Source organism: Suillus subalutaceus (genome assembly GCF_016647625.1).
Source record: "Suillus subalutaceus strain FC151 chromosome Unknown DFJ58scaffold_51, whole genome shotgun sequence".
NCBI lineage: Eukaryota > Fungi > Basidiomycota > Agaricomycetes > Boletales > Suillaceae > Suillus > Suillus subalutaceus.
This window is the reverse complement of record NW_024540300.1, coordinates 88,496-110,682: the sequence shown is the minus strand read 5'-3', so window position 1 is coordinate 110,682 and position 22,187 is coordinate 88,496. Positions and strand designations below refer to the sequence as shown.

General features: G+C 47.5%; 6 protein-coding genes across 6 annotated transcripts; 2 read left to right on the top strand and 4 right to left on the bottom strand.

Annotated features, from left to right (window-relative positions):
• On the top strand, positions 1 to 3,545 carry DFJ58DRAFT_376155 (actin interacting protein 3-domain-containing protein). The gene is made up of 4 exons (XM_041380101.1): positions 1 to 326; positions 375 to 553; positions 612 to 2,050; positions 2,100 to 3,545. The coding sequence occupies exons 1-4, from the start codon at positions 195 to 197 to the stop codon at positions 3,338 to 3,340; spliced, it is 2,991 nt and encodes a 996-aa protein (XP_041244066.1). The 5' UTR covers positions 1 to 194; the 3' UTR covers positions 3,341 to 3,545.
• Positions 3,546 to 4,958: 1,413 nt separating this feature from the next.
• On the top strand, positions 4,959 to 10,054 carry DFJ58DRAFT_716301 (P-loop containing nucleoside triphosphate hydrolase protein; the record flags this gene model as incomplete). Its single annotated transcript, XM_041384209.1, has 21 exons — positions 4,959 to 5,203; positions 5,253 to 5,325; positions 5,373 to 5,565; positions 5,619 to 5,792; positions 5,851 to 6,034; positions 6,091 to 6,344; positions 6,395 to 6,478; positions 6,531 to 7,646; positions 7,696 to 7,734; positions 7,783 to 7,855; positions 7,907 to 8,038; positions 8,140 to 8,235; positions 8,286 to 8,368; positions 8,425 to 8,465; positions 8,513 to 8,821; positions 8,877 to 9,179; positions 9,241 to 9,357; positions 9,395 to 9,546; positions 9,599 to 9,618; positions 9,708 to 9,891; positions 9,943 to 10,054. 21 exons carry the CDS (start codon positions 4,959 to 4,961, stop codon positions 10,052 to 10,054), a joined length of 3,984 nt encoding a protein of 1,327 aa, XP_041244065.1.
• A 1,318-nt stretch (positions 10,055 to 11,372) lies between these two features.
• On the bottom strand, positions 11,373 to 11,682 carry DFJ58DRAFT_727778 (uncharacterized protein; the record flags this gene model as incomplete). The annotated part of the gene is made up of 2 exons (XM_041385517.1): positions 11,373 to 11,597; positions 11,659 to 11,682. 2 exons carry the CDS (start codon positions 11,680 to 11,682, stop codon positions 11,373 to 11,375), a joined length of 249 nt encoding a protein of 82 aa, XP_041244064.1.
• Positions 11,683 to 12,006: 324 nt separating this feature from the next.
• DFJ58DRAFT_727777 (uncharacterized protein) lies at positions 12,007 to 13,930 on the bottom strand (the record flags this gene model as incomplete). Its single annotated transcript, XM_041385516.1, has 7 exons — positions 12,007 to 12,302; positions 12,351 to 12,678; positions 12,735 to 12,863; positions 12,923 to 13,165; positions 13,219 to 13,593; positions 13,651 to 13,851; positions 13,916 to 13,930. The coding sequence occupies 7 exons, from the start codon at positions 13,928 to 13,930 to the stop codon at positions 12,007 to 12,009; spliced, it is 1,587 nt and encodes a 528-aa protein (XP_041244063.1).
• A 976-nt stretch (positions 13,931 to 14,906) lies between these two features.
• On the bottom strand, positions 14,907 to 18,432 carry DFJ58DRAFT_841293 (uncharacterized protein; the record flags this gene model as incomplete). Its single annotated transcript, XM_041392697.1, has 16 exons — positions 14,907 to 15,206; positions 15,265 to 15,591; positions 15,647 to 15,844; positions 15,902 to 15,957; positions 16,029 to 16,080; positions 16,145 to 16,241; positions 16,298 to 16,458; positions 16,516 to 16,717; positions 16,768 to 16,964; positions 17,027 to 17,218; positions 17,261 to 17,398; positions 17,426 to 17,479; positions 17,536 to 17,808; positions 17,871 to 17,920; positions 17,972 to 18,139; positions 18,222 to 18,432. The coding sequence occupies 16 exons, from the start codon at positions 18,430 to 18,432 to the stop codon at positions 14,907 to 14,909; spliced, it is 2,676 nt and encodes an 891-aa protein (XP_041244062.1).
• A 1,019-nt stretch (positions 18,433 to 19,451) lies between these two features.
• DFJ58DRAFT_841292 (uncharacterized protein) lies at positions 19,452 to 20,637 on the bottom strand (the record flags this gene model as incomplete). Its single annotated transcript, XM_041392696.1, has 8 exons — positions 19,452 to 19,485; positions 19,521 to 19,685; positions 19,737 to 19,832; positions 19,883 to 19,992; positions 20,024 to 20,119; positions 20,172 to 20,280; positions 20,349 to 20,447; positions 20,498 to 20,637. 8 exons carry the CDS (start codon positions 20,635 to 20,637, stop codon positions 19,452 to 19,454), a joined length of 849 nt encoding a protein of 282 aa, XP_041244061.1.
• Positions 20,638 to 22,187: the final 1,550 nt, after the last annotated feature.

The window sequence follows — 22,187 nt, the reverse complement described above, 5'->3', positions numbered from 1 at the left end:
GTTCTCAGATCTCAGCTCAATGTTCCAGCCGTGCACCACTAGCACCACTGCATTGATCATTGATGGCGACTGAGTGGCTTAATTTGGAAATATGTTCTCATGGCAGAAAAGGGTAGCGAAAGACCTGACCTGAATACTCCTGGCTGCTTGGCATAAAGCGCCTACCTGCGCACTGACCTCCTTTGTGCTCCTAAATGTCCTCAATGAGGTCAACGCCGCCACCACAGCCCTATGCAGGGCATAGCTCACGGCGTGACCACCAGTCAGTAGCCTCTACTCATTCTTCAGGTTCATCCTCTTCACGTAGCAGTCGTTCGCACGCACATGTAAGCGCACTTATCTGCAATGTAATAAGTGTCTTACCCAGGTTGTAGCCCGCAGTCGAGTCTGCTGTCACACGCCTTCTCGTGGCTATCAAACAGCTTCTTGAATCCCTCACCCAATGGAGCACCGGCAAAATGGATGAGATCCAGGTGAGCGACGTCTACGTCCGCCTCGGGAATGACTTCAACGCCGCTGTGGCTGCGTTTGCTGCATTTAATATCGATATGTCGTGCGTGCCTTTGCCTGCAGGTATACATGACCCTCAACTGCTAAGTATAACCCAATAGAGACCTAATGTCCGTGCCCGAAGACCTACGAGAGGTCCTCGAAACCTGCCTAGCAGAGGAGGCCACACCAGACAACCTCAACGTGTATCTGCCCACAGTGCGCAAGATTATCACCAACCTCCTTCAGGGTCTCCGCGGTAAGCAGTCCATGTACCGTCGGATCGTGTCAGAGCACCAGAGCCGACATCGCTCATCCCACTCGCGGACGGACAGTCGCTCATCAAAGTCTGACAAAGCTTCACGGCGTGATGACGATTCGAGACATCGGTCGCAGCTTTCGCGTAGCGTATTGGAGGAGGAAGGAGAGGGGGATAGGGACAGTTTGACAAGACAGTCAACAAGATCGTCAGCAAGACGACAAGACCCGAGGACGCAGACGCCCCCGCCAGCATCCCCGCCACCCATATTCCGCGAACCTGACGATGAAACACCGCCTAATGAAAAGACGATCACGAACAGTGTCAATGGGCATACCAATCGAAGCTCAGCACAGCCTCAAGCACGACAATCACAAAACACGTACAAGTCCGATGGGCCTTCGCGCGACTCATCAGAAACCTTGGTCGCGCCTTCTTTAGCAGCAACTCCACATCATGTCCCGCCTAGCGAGTCGGACAAGAATTTGCCACAAACACCTCCTCAGAGTATCCCCGTGCCTGCCTCCGTCAAACGTTATTCGCTCGTCGACAGACCAGTTTCCTTGTCACCTCCGCCACTCCCTGCAGTGCTGATAGATGAGGCTCCTCCCGCTCCTGCCGAAATCCCCTCACCACAAACTCCTCCTATCGATAGTCTGCAAGCACCTGCAGTTGCCAGCTCCCTGGCTGCATTGAAGAAGAGTGACGTGCTCGAGCGGCGCGCGTCGAAGCGCTTTTCGACGTACAATATCACGAAAATGACAGGTTCACGGGAGCGGTCAGGTAACCGGCGGTCTATGGCAGCAGGGCCATTGCTGACGCCAGGGGACTTGGCGGTTCTAACAGAAGTGGATGAACAGGACGTCCAGCGTACCGGCAGCGCGCGGTCTAACAGATCGATCGCGCGAACACCCTCGCCCATAGCCGAGGTGGAGACAGCCCCTCCTGTTCCTCCACTGCCTCCACTAACAGAATCCGCACGCTCTCAACGAGCTCGTACGCTGTCTAAAGCAGACAACATGACAGACCAGCCAACGATCTTTGAAGAAATACCTGGATCTACTTCGCCGATCACGTTCTCAGTTTTCTTACAAGTCGGACGAGAAGTCAAGAAGGTCACCATCGAACCTGGTTTGTCCTTTTCGTCGTTGCGGATGTTATTCGTGGACAAGTTCTCGTATAATCCGGGCCTGGAGAATTTTCCTGCGATATACATACGCGACCCCTCTAGCGGCGTGCAGTATGAATTGGAGGATATCGAGGAGGTGAAGGAGAAATGCCTACTATCTCTCAACATCGAACGTGAGCGCGGTTTCATTTTTATGCTTTCATTCTGATATATTGTATTCAGCGCTCGATCAAATCAAGCAACACATCGACACTCAGATATCAACATTGTCTAATGATCTCAAAGAACTTCGCACCGCAATTTCAAACGACCGTCGATCGTCCCACGTGAATCCTATCATTGCCCATGACTTCGTCGAGAGCACACCTAGGGCAGATCGACCATCCGAAAGGCAACTACATAATGTCGCACGTAGGCTATCACGCATCGTGGGTGACGTGAGTTCGGGCGGCAGTCCATTCATGCTGCCTCAGATGACTGGACAGTCCCTTCAACTACAGCCACAAATGACGGGGGCCTCGGTGATGTCCGAGTACTCCAATCGAGTGGTGGATGATTTGAAGACGCAATTCGACGAGGTACAGAACCTACGACGTGATCTAGGAATCATGAGGCAGCTGTACACGGAGTTCATGAAATCGACAAAGGATTCATTGGGCGCTTTGCGGACACAGACACAGTCCGTGAAGCAGTTAGCCTCTATCAAAGTTGGCGGCGCACGGGGCTTCATAGATCAGGGGAAGACGAAGTTGGACTCTCGGAGTCAGAACGTGCTGACAAAGGTAGAGGAGTTGCAGGACACGGTGGAGGCACTGCGGGATGACGTTCTCAAGCGCCACATGACACCCAAGCCTCAACTAGTGAAGCAGATTCAAGAGGACATCGCTTCCACTGCTACAGAGCTGGCGAGTCTCAAAGAGCACATCGACACTGTTAGACCAATGTGGAAGAAGACGTGGGAAGAGGAGCTGCAGAACATTGTAGAAGAACAGGGCTTCCTCGGTCATCAAGAAGAATTCTTGACCGATCTTCTGGAAGACCACAAAGCTTTGGTGGACGTGTTTGGGCATGTTGATAAGGTCATTTCTATCCGCGGCGCCACTCCCGGACGCAATATCAGAGGCCGCGGATTCAAGCCTCTTCCAGCGGAGGAGGGGCATACTGGCCTGAATACTGTGATGATGGAGATTCGGGGCGCCGCGGTTGACCCGGAGCGACGGATGAAAGCAATCGAGGCCAACCAGAAAAACCGGGAACGAGAACTCGCGAGCCGGTCTGACGAATTTCAGGAGGAGCTGACAGGATTTGTGGGTGGCAAGAAACTGCGAATGACAGGCGGAGCGGAAGAGGTGGATAGAGTGCGGCAGAGAAGGAACGAGTTGGCGCTAAAAGCGATGTTCAACAGTGCATCCGCATCCGTTGACAACTTATCAGGTTTCCCAACTACTCCAAGCCCTAGTTGATGGCTAACACTACTAGATCAGCACTTTGACGCAGACATTTGGTAGTCGCTGACCTTGTGGAACCTGTATTCTATGCTTACTGGGACTTGATTTTTCCGTTGTTACACTTTGACTACATTAATCTTTTGGAGAGTTCACTGACATTGCATTTTGTTCCCGTCATAATATTTATGTTGATTTGATACTACATACTATCTCTTCCACTATTGACACAGCGACCCCTGTTATACACATAATTCTCATCCAAGATATCAGGTTCTGCAAAATCTAACAATACATGACTGATAGCACTCCAGATTTATCCGAAGCCCATCAGGGCGCCCAAATAGCGGGATCTCATTCATTATTCTCCAACGACCTTCTTATTGCTGAGAGGTGATTATTCCAAGGGGAAGGAATATCAGCACTAAATGTGGACGAAGCTATTCAAATTCTGTGACAAGCCAATAACACTCGGAGTCGCTCACAAATTTATAGAGCTCTGGCGCCTGACCGGCTTGATCTCTCCTGGGATCTTAATATGCCGGGGTGTCCAAAAGAAATACGACAACTTATATGTCATAGTGATGAATTCGAACGGCTCTACCAGGAGCGTTGTTAAACAGCAAGGCGTAGAATGCAACGGGCCTCGAGGACCGCCAGGCCAGAGGCGCGGTTGTGAAGAAAAGAGGGTGATTACTATGGTGCGTAAAGAAGTTGAACTTATCTGTTCATTACCTTGTATATACCGTGAATTGACCGGCTACAATGGTATGCCCGAGGGCTATGCGACGTTTAATGGTTGCTCCTAAGAACTCTCCGGGCACAGCCCACGGAGCGGATAATGACAGCTGTACAAAAGGAGATAAATCGGAAAAGGCGATTGATGTTGTCGACCTGATGCACAAGTGTATGAGATGACAAGCCGCCATGTACTTGGCGACAGAAAGAGAACTTTGAGACAATGATACTTGGTATGAGAAATACAAGTGAGACACTGCTTACCACTGAAACAAGCCTACTTGAATTCGCCGCCCATACGTAAGGGCAATAAGAAATGATTAATGAATCATAGACAGACGAAAGTACTTTATAAGTACTGACAGTATTGGAAATTGTGTTATCATCGAGAACATGTTCTAAATTTAGGCGGTTGTATCCATTCAGCCTCAACATTACTTGACAGTTTGCTACTAGGGATCCAACGGAATAACATAAGCATCCCATTGGAATCCGGCAAATCATTGACTTGCCTTCAATTTGCCTCCGAGTCTGATCAAGTCAATGTCGACGTTTCTGGTATGTCTTGGTAGCGGACTTCGCGGTAGGTTAGGAAATTCAAAAAAAAAAAAAAAACAACTTTGCAGTAACATGCTACTTCATGATCAGCCGTGTCCTGACATTCGTGTGAATAAGGAATGGGCATCAGTTACACGCTGCATGTGTTTTGATCATACGTGGAAGGAGGATCCTCTAGGCCGCAACGACGCGTACGTCCACTAAGTGTTCCGCAGCTCCTACCGCATATGACTGTCTTGGCGCGTGGGAAGTGGCCTGACGCCGTCGGCTGCCGGGAACCGCAATGACCTAGATAAACGCATGGGTTCCTTGCAGCTGTCGGCCCAAACTGCTCTAGAACATGACTGCAGAATCCGCCCCACTTGCACCACCTACCTTGGAGGGCCTTCCCGACGAGAAGAATCCTGCCATTTCAAACGAGCTCGCAACCCCAGAACACGTCGCTCTGGAAATGAAGAAAAATTCTAAAGGCATCCGAGCGTATCTCCCCTGGCCAAAGAAAGAACCCAAGACAATGGAGAGCGAAGCTGAAAACGCAAATACAGCGGACACAGTCGTCCCTGTGTCTTTCTTATCGCTATTTCGGTTAGATCATCCCACTTTTCCGACTTTGCGTGGTAGTTCATCGAAACAGGTATTCAACTCGCTTTGAAATAATATTGGACATTTGTGGTGTAATATGTGCTGTTGCTGCTGGCGCTTCGCAGGTGAGTTTTCAGATTTGCAAGCTACATCTTCTAATGTTCTATTTTAGCCTCTCATGACTTTGATATTCGGCAGACTGACTGAAGATTTCGTTACATTTGGTTTAGCAGAGAACGAGTACTATCAATCCCTACAGTCTCAAGATCCGAACGTCATTGAGCAGGCGCAGGCTGCATTGGATGCTGCTGCATCCGGCTTCCGTCAAAGCGCTAGCCAGGATGCTTCCTATCTCGTTTATATTGGTAAGTTCTTGATTCGATAAGAATGAGCCCCAGTCCACCTCAACACGTACCAGGTATCGCAATGTTTGTTACCACGTATCTGTACATGTACACCTGGGTTTATACTTCAGAGCTTAATGGGAAAAGAATACGAGAGAGGTATCTTCAGGCCATCCTTAGACAAGAAATCGCCTATTTTGATGATGTCGGCGCTGGAGAGGTTGCGACGCGAATCCAATCCGACACTCGTAAGTCGTACTGGACTTTTCAAACGTGGATGGTTGACATCACCTTGCTCTGAAATAGATTTGGTACAACTAGGCATATCCGAAAAAGTCACCCTTGCAGTCACTTTCATCAGCGCATTCGCCGTTGGTTTTATCCTTGCATATGCCCGGTCATGGCGTCTCGCTCTTGCATTGTCGTCCATCCTTCCGTGCATCATGATTATAGCCGGTGTCATGAAATCGTTTGTGTCCAAATACACGCAGTGAGTGTACTTGTTGTTGAGCTCATCCTGAAGCTCTGATCTTCCTTCAATACCAGATTGTCCTTGAAGCATGTTGCTGAGGCAGGTAGTCTTGCAGAAGAGGTCATATCCACGGTTCGCACCGCGCAGGCTTTCGGGACACAGAAAGTTTTGTCTGGAATTTACGATAAGAATATCGATGTAACTCGCGTCGTCGACTCCAAAGCGAGTATTTGGCACGGTGCTGGGTTAGGCGGCCTCTTCTTCGTGATCTACGCTGCATATGCACTGGCGTTCGATTTTGGAACTACCCTCATAAATGAGGGCGAGGGTTCGTTCATGTTTCTGTATCGTGGAACCACATTTGACATCAGTTGGCAGCTAACGCCGGACAGGTTGTGAATGTCTTCATGTCCATCTTAATCGGATCTTTCTCTCTCGCCCTCCTTGCGCCTGAATTGCAAGGTAATCTTGGACCCACTTTTGATTCGGAACCCTCATCAATCTTTTGTTTAAGCCATTACACGTGGTTGTGGTGCTGCCGCAAAAATATTCGCTACGATCGAGCGTGTTCCTGATATCGACTCTGAAAACTCAGGAGGATTAAAGCCTGCAAAAATTACTGGCGAGATTACGTTTGAGGACGTCAAATTCAACTATCCATCTCGCGCAGATGTCCCAATTCTCAAAGGTATCAACATCACCTTCCCAGCTGGCAAGACCACTGCTCTCGTCGGCGCATCTGGATCTGGTAAATCTACGATCGTATCTCTTACGGAACGCTTCTACGATCCACTCGCTGGCTCTGTTTTGCTTGACGGAACTGACCTGCGGGAGCTGAACATCAAATGGTTACGCTCTCAGATTGGTCTAGTCTCACAAGAGCCCGTACTTTTCGCGACAACCATCAGAGGCAACGTCGCACATGGTCTCATTGGCACACCATACGAGGATGCATCTGATGAGGAAAAGTTCCAGCTCATCAAAGCAGCCTGCATCAAGTCTAATGCAGATAGCTTTGTCAGCCTCTTACCACAAGGATATGACACTATGGTTGGTGAGCGAGGTTTTCTGTTATCAGGAGGGCAGAAACAGCGCATCGCCATTGCACGAGCTATCGTGTCGGATCCGCGGATTTTGCTTCTTGACGAAGCAACGAGCGCCCTTGATACTCGCTCGGAAGGGATTGTACAAGATGCTCTGGACAAGGCAGCTGCTGGTCGAACTACCATTACCATTGCTCATCGCTTGTCAACGATCAAAGATGCTGACTGCATCCTTGTAATGGGCGAGGGACTCGTACTGGAGCGAGGAACTCATGCGGAACTCCTAGCGGACGAGAACGGCGCATACTTTCGTCTCGTCACAGCTCAAACTCTCCGCGAGGGTCATGAAGCTCTGGATGCAGTGATGTCAAGTGACGAGACAGATTTGGAGAACCCTATGCCAGAAGACCTCGATATCAAGAGCACCACTCGCTCCATCAGAAGCGAAGTTGTCAGTCAATCAAAGGAGAAAGCAGGGGACCAGGCTCCAGCGGAAACTTACGGTCTATTCTATTTGATGGGACGAATTGCTGGTCTTTACCGCGAAGGGCTTCACCGATACTTCATCGGATCTTTGTTTGCCATATGTAAGTTCGCGAAGCACATATTATCAGCTGCGCTCATACGTTTCCGCAGGCAATGGTGCCGCTTATCCTGCTTCCGGTATAATCTATGGTAAGTCCTGTTGCCAAATAAACGGATGCCATTTATCCTGGTAGGTAGGACAAGCGATCTCCGGCTTTTCCGCCACCACAAATTCTGAGCGCCGCTACCAAGGTGACCGGAATGCTCTCTGGTTGAGTTTACATATTCTCTAGGAATCGTGCTGGTGCTTATCTCGAGCCAGGTTTTTCATTCTTGCCATTCTGTACGGCATATGTACTGGTTTTCAGAACTACTTTTTTGCCTCTGCTGCTGCTGTCTTGACTGCCAAGCTTCGTTCAATGAGCTTCAAAGCCATCCTCCGACAAGACAGTGAGTGCCTTGATTGCCAATTTTATTTTTTCGCTCATGGAACTAGTCGAGTACTTTGACGACGAGAAGAACAGCGTGAGTCCTACAACTCTGCAGCTCGTGCAGAACCCTCATCGGACTCTGTAAGACTGGCGCTCTGACGTCACGCTTGGGCGAAAACCCCCAGAAGATCAATGGTCTTGCTGGTGTAACTCTGGGGACGTGAGTATCACGAGTCCTCCTGAAGCAACGACATTACTGACTTTGGCTAGAATTGTCCAATCTATCACAACTATACTTGCTGGTTTGGCCGTTGGCTATGCATATGCTTGGAAGCTGGCTCTCGTTGGCATGGGTGCGTCCTATTTCCCGATTTCGTGCCTCCCTCTTATAAATTTCGTCGGTATTTAGCATGTCTCCCTGTCTCGGTGTCCACCGGCTTTATACGTTTGGTACGTGACTTGCATAATATGCTCCCGTTGTGCTAAACGTTTTCTAGCAAGTCGTTGTTCTGAAAGATCGAAAGAACAAGTTAGCGCATGAAAACTCCGCTCAGATCGCCTGCGAAGCTGCTGCGGCTATTCGCACTGTTGCGTCATTGACCCGAGAGGAACACTGCCTTCATCTTTACAGACAGAGCTTGGAAGGACCCGTTAGAAAATCCATCAGGACAGCGCTCTGGAGTAACATGCTGTTCGCACTCTCTCAAGCCATGGGGTTCTGGGTAATTGCTCTAGTTTTCTGGTATGGCGCGGATCTCGTTTCGCGGCTGGAAGTTTCCACGGAATCATTCTTCATTGCTTTGATGGTATAGTCATTTTGTCAACCTCCGGATATCCTTGAAGTGAACAAAACTTTGACAGAGTACGGTATTTGGCGCTATGCAGGCTGGTAACGTCTTTGCCTTTGTGCCTGATGTCTCACTGGCCAAAGGGGCGGCCGACGCAATCATCAGGCTCCTTGATTCAACTCCTGCGATTGATGCAGAGTCAACTGAAGGCAAAAGTGTTCCGAGCGAAACTATCAAGGGCCGCATACAGCTGGAGAACATTCATTTCAGTTATCCTACTCGCCCCGGATTCCGGGTTCTTCGTGGCCTCTCGCTTACCGTCGAACCTGGGACTTATGTTGCCCTAGTCGGCTCTAGCGGCTGCGGTAAAAGCACAGTGCAAGTCTCACCATTGTACCGTATTCGAATAGGCATCTGAAAGTTCATTTAGTGTCCAGTTACTAGAGCGTTTCTACGATCCACTTTCCGGACGGATCTCGCTCGATGGAGAGATTATCGACGAATTTAACGTCCAGGCATATCGACAGCAGTTTTCACTTGTGTCGCAAGAACCTGTGAATACGCTTGTGGTGTTAATCTTTTGGTGGAGAGCTGACTACTTGTCTTGCAGACTTTATACGCGGGACTGTCCGCTTCAATATCTTGCTCGGTGCCTCCAAACCAGAATCTGAGGTCACACAAGAAGAGATCGAGGCTGCCTGCCGTGATGCCAATATACTAGATTTTATTCAATCACTTCCAGAGTGAGACCTCAATTCTACGCACACTCGAGGCTTACTGACATTATAACAACAGTGGGTTCAATACCGAAGTCGGTGGGAAGGGATCCCAACTTTCGGGGGGGTCAAAAACGTGGGCATCATTCATTGAAGATGCTTTTCTTTGTGCTGAAATCACGATCCAGAACGTATAGCAATCGCTCGCGCACTGCTTCGGAATCCAAAGGTTCTTCTGCTCGACGAAGCTACATCAGCTCTTGATTCAAACTCGGAGAAGGTCGTGCAAGAAGCTCTTGACAAAGCTGCTAGAGGTCGTACCACCATTGCTATCGCCCACCGCCTTTCGACCATCCAGAACGCTGATCGCATGTGAGTTAATCGAGAGCTGGCACACGTGATTATTTTCTCATTACTTTTCAGATATTTCATCAAGGAAGGCAGAGTGAGCGAATCTGGAACCCACGATGAGCTTCTTGCGCGGAGAGGAGATTATTACGAGTTCGTACAGCTGCAAGCACTCAGCAAGAAGTAGTGGAAATTTAATAACGCCCGATGCCCCCACTTATTAATTAATTACGATCTCATACGAATCCCCTTCTAGAGCGAATAAATCATTCCAGCTTTCTGGAGCCTTGAAAAAGACACAGGACCTAGAGTTCAGTACTGTGAGTCTGGCGGTTCATCGACTATACAATCATGCTTGCCACAGACTCGAATGTTTGAGCGCCCGCGTCGTCATCCTATAATTCAAACACCAACTCTTGTGCCCAGAAGCTGTGTGCCTGTGCATCAGGTGACAGGTCTGAGTGATTTAACCGACCTCACTTTCCCAATGAGTAAGGGAACCTGAAAGTTCGAAAGTTCTGTCCCACCCGTCCGGCCCGTCCCGTCTGTCCCGTCCGTTCCGTCCGTCCCATCTGAATTATTCTGTCCGCATCATCCGGCAAACGATGACCACGTTGAAATGTGCCGCTGATTGTCTCGAGTTGCAGGTATCCTTGACCTAACATTAAAAGTCACATTTGAGTCAGAGCCACTGAAGTCGAGTAGAGTAAGGCTGCCTGTAAGTTGAGCGGCACCCAAAGGAATTCATATAAACTAGCAGTGAGCGAGGGAGTGCCGCCTTGGAGCTAACCATGCCTCCGGGCCTGTTGCCAGCATAGGGTAGAGCAGAAAGTCCGTTAGCATAAACAACGCCAAGTAACAACGAGCAACGAGCAAGGCGTGATACGCAACCGGCAAAGCGACACCCAATTTCCAAAGCCCAACTTCCAACGGAGAATATATTCCGAGATTTCGGAGGCGTCCCGGATAACCAAATTTAGGGTGGGACGGATGGGACGGTACGGACGGATGGGACGGATGGGACAGGACGGACGGACATTTCCAATTTTCCGGTATATTGTCGGAAATTCCTAATTTTGGTTGGCATATCTTAAAATAGCGTGCAAGGTCCCAATTTGTCAGTGGCATTGCGGTCCGGTTGCAAGGGATCCCGAAAATTATGGAAGCTGCTTGCAAGCGATACAGACATTCTTCCAAGACGGTCCCAAGACCATTCCAACGCAAGGTCACAATTTTGAAAACAACTGAAAACACCCCTCATTGGAAGGTCATTGCAAGTCACATGATATCATTCCAAGCATTTCGAGGACTTGTAAGGACGGTCTGATTCTTTTAAGGTAGCGATTTGAATTACAAGTTGTACAAATTACTAAATACCGATTTTCTGATGTTTCATACCTTCTACTGGGGCATTGCACCAGGTCAAAACCTTCAAAAGCGGCTCTAAATCCTGCAGAAGAATCATGTCAAGTACAATAAATGTGAATAGATAGACAAGCTCACCTCTAATAGACCGACATGAGACACGGGGCATTCATGGCGAGAGTGATATGCACCGTTTCAGCGTCAAGTACATAAACGGAATCGGTACCGGCTATTGATAGGACTCCCCAGTCATCCTGGTGCCGTTTGTTCGAGGAAATGGGAGTGGCAGTGGCGGAGGATGTAGATGAGAGACATCTGATGGTGAATAGTGATTCATTGCTTTGTTGATGGGCCAATGAGGCAAGCTATCAATATGCATAATGTCAGTACTAAGCTTGGCTGAAGAGTTCAACAATTCAAACGCACCTCAATGTCAGGTTCAGATGTCATGCTGATTGTTGGGTGGCTAGGGTGTCGCTACCACTGAGGAGTTTTATTAAATTGGAGAGAAGCTAGAGAGATTCTGGAGATGGAATTCTAAGACAAACGAGAGATGATTGTGGTTGAAGCGAAGTGTTGCAAGCCTAAGCGAAGACAAACTTCAACATTTGTTTGGCCTTGTATTAATATATCCATTAATGGAAGTTCCTTCTGTCATCAGACACATCGTTGAAATCACATTTGAAGTCCATACACAGTCGACAAAAGCATGTAGTTTGATAGAAAGTCTGTACTAATGTAAGCTAATTTTGGTGATAGAGCGGTGAGGATGCTTCATTTGCCCTTCCGGCCTGACCGCCTTACAACAACAGCTTCATCTTCACCCTCCGCAGTTGTCTTGCCTTTGCGCTGTGCCTTCGGTTTTGCGCATGCTTTAGTTGGAGCAGGAAGGTCAGATTCAGCAAGATCCTGATGCCTAAGATTGAGTTCATCCATTGCAGTAGTGATAGATTCTGAACTTCGAGCCATATTGATGACAGGAGGAGCTGTTACTACAGGGGGAGCTGCAATAGGGGGAGCTGCAACAGCTTGAGGGGGAGCCGAAATTGAGGGAGCTGGAATTGAGGGAGCTGAAGTATGGTGAGACACAGGTAGTAGCTCATTGACTTGGACATTACCGCTATTAGTATTGTCATTAGCATGTCGTGACGGGATTGGTGGTGTGCCGTCATCAACAACCGGTTCTTCTAGTTCATCTTCTATTGCGCGATTGAAGTCTTCTTCCCATGTGTGACCCAGTCCGTCATCATTGAGAGCAGTAGAAGGGGGAACATAAGACGAAGTTCCTGAGAAAAGGGCATCATTGAAGAATGTGATGACCTGGTGCGCCCAGGCACCTCCAGTCAGTAAACGCTGACGGTAGAAGTTGTGGTATTCGCGGTACGGAATCTTCGTAGTGTCACCAATTTCAGTGAGTTCTGCATCACCAGAGAGTAGGAAGATTGCCTTGTATGAGAATAAGTCACGACTCTAACAACCACACAAAACTGATTTGGACTCACCACGACAGCAGCAGCAGCAATCATACCTGGCGTTATAGCTCGCAATTTCCAGATCTTGGCTTTTGTCCTAGAAGACGCAGCGCCTGTAGGTGCCAATGACGACTTGCTGAAGAGCGATACTTTCAAGACCTATAATCATATATGAGTGTGTTAGCCCGTATTGAAGTATCGAGCAAAAAGAGATGTACCTGCACGAGCTTTGCAGTTTTCAACAACTGATGTGGTACTGGATTATCAGGTCTAGGAAAAAGCACAGGTGCGAACTTTGTGTACTCTCCATGGGGACTCAGTAGAAGAGGGCGACAGTTAGGGTCTTCATTTCGTTTGTAGCCTTGTATGAAGATGCTTGCGTTGAGACCAAAGATTGCACTTGCACATGATTTGACGTCAGATGCCATTTTGGAATGAGCGTTGCTGACGCCCCTACCAAACTATTACATTGATTGTCATTAAATGATTGGAATGTAAGAATGGATAGGCATACCTGAGATCCGAAGTTTTGATAGCTCATCAATTCACGTTCTTCTTCAGGAATGAACTTGAAGAGCTCGGCCCTCACACCATCCTCCATCGAGACTCCTGTAAGCCAATGCTCCTTGCTATTGAGGTCGATGTCTGGACAGGTGCGAGCTGACAGCGGGAAAAGTTCGATGTTGATCCAAAGGCAGTGGGTTATCGAGTATTTCCTCCCAAGAGCTCGTATGGTGTCTTCCTTGGCCGCCATCGCAAGATCATTCGAAGTAAGGTTACGACGCTTGCGGCCTTTAGGTACTGCAGCCTCAAGGAGTGCATTCTTCTTTATAGCCTCACGGCATTTACCACACAAGTCGAGCAATAGTCTCTGCGAGATCTCGAGGGCCTAGTAGTAATAATCTGTGGTAAGAAATGTGAACTTTCTAGCAATACAATGACTTACCTTGCGCAGCTCTTGAGATGTCGCATCTGGAGGTGCAGGAGCAAGTGCAGCGCGGACCTGGATGAGCTCTGCGTCCGAGTCGTCTGAATCAGAATCCGACGAGAACTCTGGATCAGTGCCCAAGCTCGACTCTATAGTTGCTGCGCAATGGTGTGCTGATGGCATGATGGCAGACAACTTCGAGTTGAACTCAGGATAGAGCTGGGAGACTAGGATTATTAGTGTCAGTGATACATTGTGATTATATCAGTCAAAATTCGCTTACCACTGATACAGACATTTAGGCCTTGAGGGTACCGCATGTTGCAACACGTACAAAACCTGAACATGAGTAATATTAGCTGTGGCATTAGAATGGACCTACTACTTAATGGGGACGCACCATGTATACGAAGCATGCGACGTCGACAGGGCATCCTTATTACGTCGAAGATGGTAATACAATTGGAGTTTGGTCAGTATATGAGTTGCGGAGGCGAACAAAAAACAGAATCCAAGGCACAATAATAGAGTCCTAGGGTATAGTAAGATGAGAAAGCCGTTGGATAGAGGTGAAGGTGAAATTAATGATACAGATGGGATGGGAGTCTCAGAGCGCCGTGTGTGATAGAGGTGAAGGTGAAATGGATGATACGGAGGAGATGGAGAGTCCAGTGACAAGATGAGCTATGTAGAGTGCTCTTGGTAGAGGTGAAGGTGAAATGGATGATACAGAGAAGATGGAGAGTCCAGTGACGAGACGAGCTATGTAGAGCGCTCTTGGTAGAGGTGAAGGTGAAATGGATGATACAGATGGGACGGGGGGAGCGCTGTATGTTAGAGGTGAAGGTGAAATGGATGATGCAGATAGATGGGAGAGCGCTGTGAGATAGAGGTGAAGGTGAAATGGATGATGCAGATGAGATGGGAAGTCCAGTAACGAGCTATGGAGAGCGGTCTTGGTAGATGTGAAGGTGAAATGGATGATGCGGATGGGATGGGAGAGTGCTGTGTGATAGAGGTGAAGGTGAAATGGGTGATACAGGTGAGATACAAAGGAGAGTGCTGCTCATATCCTGGCTTGTTATTGCAATAGTCATAAATGTAAATGTTGAACATACCATTAATTAGAACATATATCTCTGTGAACGAAGGAACATGTCGGAGTCCACATAATCAACGAGAAAAAAGTCGCCCCTTGTACTAGCGAAGTCTGGAACAAGTAATGCACCACGAATAACCGAGTGAAGCGTAATAAACTCCGTCGAAGCAAGTGGTCAGGCACGAAGACGTCTCAGTCGCAAATCTTGATCTGTAGCGTGTTGTGGGCCTGTCGGAGCATCCATAGGTTGAACTAGGGCGAGATCCAATGTTTGACTGCCAATTGATTGCTTGAACATGAATAAAATGCGAACAAAAATGTTCTTATTATTCCCATCTTTGTCCTGGGTGCGAACAAGGGCACAGTCACGTCGTTCACGGCCATGAAAGCTCGGGTTGCAGCGCAGGTGGTCGGTAGTAAGCTTCCAGTCCACAACAGACTTGTAATTGACTTTGAGATATCGGTGTTCTTGAACCTGGAGACATGTTTGTGAACAACGGTGACTCGTGGGAGTGAAATATGGAGTTACTGACCGTATCTTGTGCTGAAAGCGTCAGCCACGTTTTGCCATCAGGTAATGGTATATTGTATGCAGGTAGAGCGTGATTAAGGAAGGTCGAGAGCTTTTTGCGGAACTGCCCAAAGGCACAGTTGGACACATTGTCATTTTCAAGCTGTGCAAAGGTTATTGCGGACTGAGGAGCGCCAAGGTGAATATGTCCGCCAAAAGACCGATCATCCAGGTCCTCTGTCTCAAGCTCTCTCTCCGAAAGTATGGCCTTGCGTTGTTCATCATCGAAATGATCGATGCGGTTGCGGAGGACTACAGAGACGAAGGTTGTGTGGTCAAGCCTGAGTATCTAGATAGCAGGGGTAGTCAACGAGTCAGTTAATGTGAAGTGTGATCAAACATACCTGGTTTGCGATATCTTTGCCATTTGTTTGCAGTTTATAGGCCCTCTTGATCGGCCCATGATGCTTCTCGTTTGGCCGCGTACTAAAGTTTCGCGCAGCTCCTTTTGCCCTAATGTCAGAAAATATGTGCCTCATTGAGTGCGCCTTCGGAAAATTCCAGTTTTTTGTTGCTTCATCACCGAGAACTTCAATATATTGCTGTTTGAAGTATTAGTGTCAAGTAGCGCATAAGTTGGTCTAGATACTAGGACTTACATCTAAGCACTTCTGGAAAACGAGAATCTCGGCCTCCCCAGCTGCAATAGTGCTTTCTGTGTGAACGTCAAATGTTATATACATGTAGGCATGGAGATAGCTGGCTATGCACTTTAGAAGTGCATACCAGCTTCGTCATCTTTGCGTGTGAGCACGTTCTGTGTTGTATACAATATTTGCTATCAAAACCACAAGAAATATGTCAGTTATAGCTTCAATATGATATAGCGCTCGAAAACGTACCTTAGATATATCCAGGAACTTGTTGCCATCGGAAAAACTGATGTTTGTAATGTGGTCAAAGTGGTTTAGGTTTCGCCATCGCGGAAACGCAGCGAACCTATAGAATGAACAAAATACAAGACGAGGATGAAATAAGGATGTAAAGAGACTCACTGGTCATCAGTCGTCTTCTCAGCAGTACGTCCCAGTGTTTTCAGGTGGGCCTTGACTTCCTCGAACATGTGATCGCCAAACAAACCACTGTCGTAAGCGTGCAAGGTATCTTGCGAGAGTGCGTCATGCGGGCTGGACCGTTCAACAATCCACAAAGAGTTCTGACGGTTATGAGACCATTTAGTTTTGAGAGTGAGAAAGTTGAATGAATCACTCACATCGACAGGCCTTAGACTCTGCTTTTTTAGTGCCGCCTCACCAGCGGTACGGTCCATGTTCCACAATCGGACACAAGCTTGTGCATCATCAATGACGTGGGTAGGGTATATCGTAGAATGGTCGGTGAGCTTGTCCTTCGGGACAAGGCAAATAGGGCAAGGACATGCAGAGTTGAACCCTCGTATCAGGGCCATCACACACCTGATAACGTAGTGAGTAACAGAAACAATGTGAAACTACTAATCACGTACTGCTCTTCGTAATCGGCCGATAAAATCAGTATTAGTGGAAATAACCAGCGTAGAATTCCATCATAGCATTGGTGCGCGAAGCCAGTTTTGGAGATGAGACTGAGGGTTTCGAGGAGAATCGTGAATGATTTGTGCCATACAACCTTCTTTAAATTTGTATAGGACAGCTTGCCATCCTCGTCTGAGTCTGCAGGAACCTGCCACAAGGGCAAAATGATTAAGTGTGAATTGATGTCTTCAAGTATCAGCAAAGACTTACTATTGGCAACCAACCCACTAAGTGTCCTCCTCCAGGACCATCAACATTCCTGATTTCAAAAGGCAGATTCCCGCAGTGTGCGATTACTGGGTATGCCTTGACAGCACCGGCCGACGAAAGGTGCGTTTTGTCAGCATACAGTATAAATGCGAATGGCGCACCATTATGGGGCAAAGATGTCTTGATTGTACACTTTAATTAGTCACAACATCATAAGAAAAATGAAAAGCTCACTTGTAAGTCCCACCAGTGGTCTCCTGTCCATGGCTCATGGAAGAAGCGTTCAAAATCAGTTCCGTCATGTTTGTACAGTCGCTGGGCATCCCAAACAAACTGCGGTGCTAGCAAGGGGTTATCCAAGAGGTCCAATGCCTAGTCCCATAGTGGTTGTGAATATACTTCATACTTGATGTTTTCCTTCTTATACTCAACAGGTACAACATGTCTTTCAAACTGTTACAATATGGTCATATATATATGCAAATGTGACATTATGCTATCGCTCTTACAGGAGTCAGTTGGCTGGATGCCCTCGTCCATGCAGCTGACACATCATTGTGAGTTTTGAAAGTAAAGTTCGTGTGACCATCCGCAACTCTCCAGATGAACTTGAGTAGTTCATTAGTTTGGTCTTTGCTCAAGGCAGCTCGGTGGGCGAGTTCAGCAAACTCGAAGTCTGCACAACAGCTGAAAGGCTGCCATGGCTCGTCATCGATGACAGGTGATTGTGTGGTCTCCGGCTTATTGAAATGGAAAAGCTCTCGACGATCGGAGCGCGACCACTGTGAGGGTGATATTCAGTCTTGAATGTGTTGAGACGATCTGAGGTAGTTGCTGTGGCTACCGAAATTGGAGTGGGAATGTTATTACCCATGCTGATATCAGAATCAGAACCTGAATCATGTTGAGATAGAGTCAAAACAAAACAGAAAGAATATTACATACGTAGCCGTGTGTCTTTCCCGACACTTTGCACATCATCAAGGCCTTCAAAACCTGCGTCATCATAATGGTAATGTGAATCCGCTGCGGATGGAGAATCAGCTGCTGAACCAGCCTCTTGAATGACTAGCGTGGTAATCTCGGGCAGCCTCATGAGTGCGCCCTTTATTGCTGCGATGTTCTGATGAATCAAAGTTGATGATTTTGAATATAATCAGTGATTGAAGGTAATTTAGACGACATTGAGACGTACTGTGTTTTCCTTCCTTCAAAATTGACCTGGCTGCGGCCCGTGAAAACTCTCTATCCTCTTTCTTCTTTTCCTTCCGTCGCAAGCAGCTTTGTTCGTGTGATTTGAGGCCTCGGGATGTGTACAGTTCATTACAATACTGACAAGCAACCTTGAGAGATGATACCGAAGAGCAGGTGTATTTGCGCCCTCCTGTGGATCTTTGGGGAGCCATTGATGGTAAATAGAAACAGTATAGACAGATGAAATAAGCAAAGGTATCGTTCAGGAAGAAATCATCGATGGATGGAAGATAGGTGGTATGAGATTGAAATCTGACCTTGATAGTGTAAGCCGCTTGCAAGACACAGTTGTTTCCCTGGCAAGTTACCAAAAGAAGGTCACTTTCCTTCCAATATGCTATGAATAGGTCACTTCGCTTTCAATACGCTTTCAATAGGTCACGCTTCCTTGGAAAAGTCTTCCATCACGGATGCAATGCAGTTAAATGACGTCTCAATTTAGAAGCCTTGCAAGGCACCTATGGGAATTTCCGACAACGGGTCACGCTTGAGAATAGTCAGAACCGCACCGTCTACGGTAAACAGGGCGAAGACCTCTAAAGAAATTGTTACCTGTACTTCATGCATAGCGTTCTTTTTATTAAGCATCGAGAGTCATCGGACTGTTTAGTTGAACGTCCTGTGTCCAGCACACATGCTAGACGGGAACAGTGGAAATTATCTTTTGTTCAAGTTCTCCGCAAATCCCGGATTTAGTACAATCACTGTCAGTATGTTTCATGTGAGGTTCTGGCAATTGCCTTGAATGCTGCTACGGTACCGACACAGTTCCACTCCAGCATCGTCCCAAATTATTGCACAATCAAGTGACCATGACGATTATAAGAGCAAACAGTCCACATATTTTCTTCCGAGTAAGGTCACCGCTTGTCATATATAAGTACATTGTTAACGTCCTGTCGGCGTTAGGCTAGTCTACTATAGTGATTTCGTTACAAAACAATAAGGCGAGTTATACCCGTGCAACTGCAACTTGTCCAAGTCATGATGGGCTGGAGTAAAACGCAGTTATGTCTAGTTATTCCTCCGATGCATCAAATGAACTTCAGATATATGCCGCCACACGCAGGAGCGGTTCATGACGTTAATTGAGGGATCACCTTTCTTGTGATAATCGCAGTGTTCCCATCGGCATTTGATCTTCACACCTGGGTATGCGGGAAGATGACTCTCATGCCAATGCTGTTTTAAATCCTCCAAGGTTCCTTCATATTCACATTGTGCGTTGTTATGTACCCACCGGCAGAGGAGGGGAGATGGCTGGCTCATCGGCAGTCCCGACTGGGCCGGAGGGAGCTGAAAACTGGCGCTTATGCCTCCTAGATCATGAAGATGATATCGCACACTTTGCGAAGGGTCATGTGAGACAGCAGTCCTGAGATTGCCTGGTGTCCACGAGACAGCACTGCTCGTGTTGTCAGATTCAAGTCAGGCAGATAGGGAGCATAATACTTACTTTGGATTTGCCATCATGGGAACAGCAGAATGCATATCCGAGGCGGTCATACCGCGTTGCGAGGACGCGAGCAAAGTGTGGCCGATCGGTCTCAGGCTGTGTATGAGTGTGAGGGCACATATGAGAAAATAAGTGTGATGGCAGACCTGGTACCTTCTAGATCGTGGAGATATGGCACACTTTGCGAGGGGCCATGTGAGACAGCAGGCCCGGGATTGTCTGGCGTCCACAAGGCAGCGCTACTCGTGTTGTATGACTTGTGTAAGGAAGACAAGGAGCGCACTAACGTGGGGTTTGCCATCATAGGTACGACGGAATACGCATCCGAGGTGGTCATGCCGCATTGCGAGGACCCGGGCGAAGTGTGGCCGATTGGTCTCGGCCTGTGCATGAGTGTGAGGGCGAATATGAACAAACAAGTGACAGAAGGCATACATTGGGGATGCATGCGGAGACAAGTAGACCCTTCCCGTAGCTGCGTAACCGGAGGTTGGTGAAGTATGCGGGGAACCATGCGGGACAGCATTTCTGCTCGATGGGCTGTCTGACATCCATGGGACGGCACCACTGATGTCGTTATATTTATGTAAGGACGACATGGAGTGTACTAACTTGGGATTTGCCATCTGAGCAGGGATGACGGCATGCACATCCGATGTGGTCGCAATGTGTTGCGAGGACACAGATGAACTGTGGGTGTTTGGATCCAGCCTGTGTATGAGGTTCATTATATGAAAAATAAACGGTGACAGAGGGCATACATTCGAAATGCGCTTGTCAACGCCGAAGGACTGAAGCTGCTGACACCTCTATTATGCTGGTTACTTTGGGGGATTGGTGGATTATGCGCAAAGTCATAGTTGTCAAGTGTAGTTGAATTTTGTGGTGTTGAAGCAGACATCTTCAAGTTGTGGAATAGGAAAGGCAAACTTGTCCTAGGGGAGAGAATGGGTTTCCCCCGTGTTTTTATACCATGCCCCACCACAGCAAATGAAAGATGTCCAACAACGATATCTCTGAAAACATTATCATGAAATAATCGAAGGAGAATGTCCGCGGTCTTACGTCGCCTGGAGAAATAGTTAATCTGACATAGTTGAACGGTGAACGAAACCAATTGGGATGGTTGCCATTCTTGTGAAATCAACCATACCATTACATATTAAACAACAGTCGAGCATACCATGACAGTGGTAACTTCGCTTGCCACATGATGAGAATCAGCGAGCGCCTGTCGATGGACCTGCTGTTTAGTAGCTGGTGTTATGTTGCATCGCCAGATAGTCACGGTGATCATCCATACTTAATCACTTACTCTAGACTGTGCTGTGTTAACTGCGGCCATCTTTCGAGTACAGTAACTGAAGTACTGACACCTTGATTGCCAACGATGAAATCGACGGAACGACATTCCGGAATCGCGCCAATTTTGATATGATCTTGGAATTTTACATCTATGGCATGTTCCTGCGGATAATGATAGACCCACAGGGACAGTCCTATGCTGCGCGTCACTTAGTCACCGCTACTTTTGTGCAAGCAACCCCCCAGGAAAAGCCCGGATTTTTTATCCCTCTAGTAGAAATGATCCTTTCCCCAAATGGAACCTTTTCTCCAGAGGGATTTTTATTTGAGTCAAAACTGAGATATAGGGTATTTTGTACCGGGGTAAAAGTAATCAATCTGGCCAGCGGTGAAAAATGGATTTTATGCTAAAACGACATCTTTCTGAGTTCTGTATCTATCTTCAAGAGGGATATCTTATCTTCCATAGTTTTGTCATCCCAGCCGTTAACCGGGCCAAGAAGCTTCAGATTTCGGCCTTTTCAGAATTTGAACCATCAATTTGGCCTCTGCACAAAAGTAGTGGTGACTAAGTGACGCGCACCATGATATGAAGGTTTATGCAGGTCAAATTTCTGCTGGGGAGGGTTCCCATTCGGAATCAGCAGAGAATTCACAAGGAGTTTCAATGTACGATCTTGCGCCACCACGGCGCCAGCCTTTAACTTCAGTAAGTATATTATATTAATAACATAAACGCTGAGTCACCCTATGTCATAATGGAAGCTTTGGATCACTTGCACGTGGGACCGCCTCGCTGTATAGGACGCAAATCGTAATTACGTTCTTCCGCGACCCTAAGTATAAGGGTACTAGTACTGGTCTGGGTGTAAAATAGTGAAACACCGATCATCGATCATCCCGGACTCTTTATCTTTTGTTTGTTGTTCTTTGTCATCTCAGTCACCGTTATCGAACGTTGATCGAGATCCCCTGTTCTTACGCTTCTTTTGCAGATTCATTTATTCGCGTTATGGCTACCAGTTCCTTTCCAACATGTCCTCCTGCCGATTCCTTGGTCTGTCCTGTCGCCCAAGAGTTACTCATCGTACTCAAATTTAGAAAAATGTGACATAAATGTTACAGTGTACGACGGATTACCGTCTG

Coding starts and splice junctions, on each gene's coding strand:
- DFJ58DRAFT_376155 (XM_041380101.1), top strand. CDS start 195: ATGTCCTCAATGAGGTCAACGCCGCCACCACAGCCCTATGCAGGGCAT. Junction 327..374: donor GCAGTCGTTCGCACGCACAT/GTAAGCGCACTT, acceptor CCCAGGTTGTAG/CCCGCAGTCGAGTCTGCTGT. Junction 554..611: donor GCATTTAATATCGATATGTC/GTGCGTGCCTTT, acceptor ATAACCCAATAG/AGACCTAATGTCCGTGCCCG.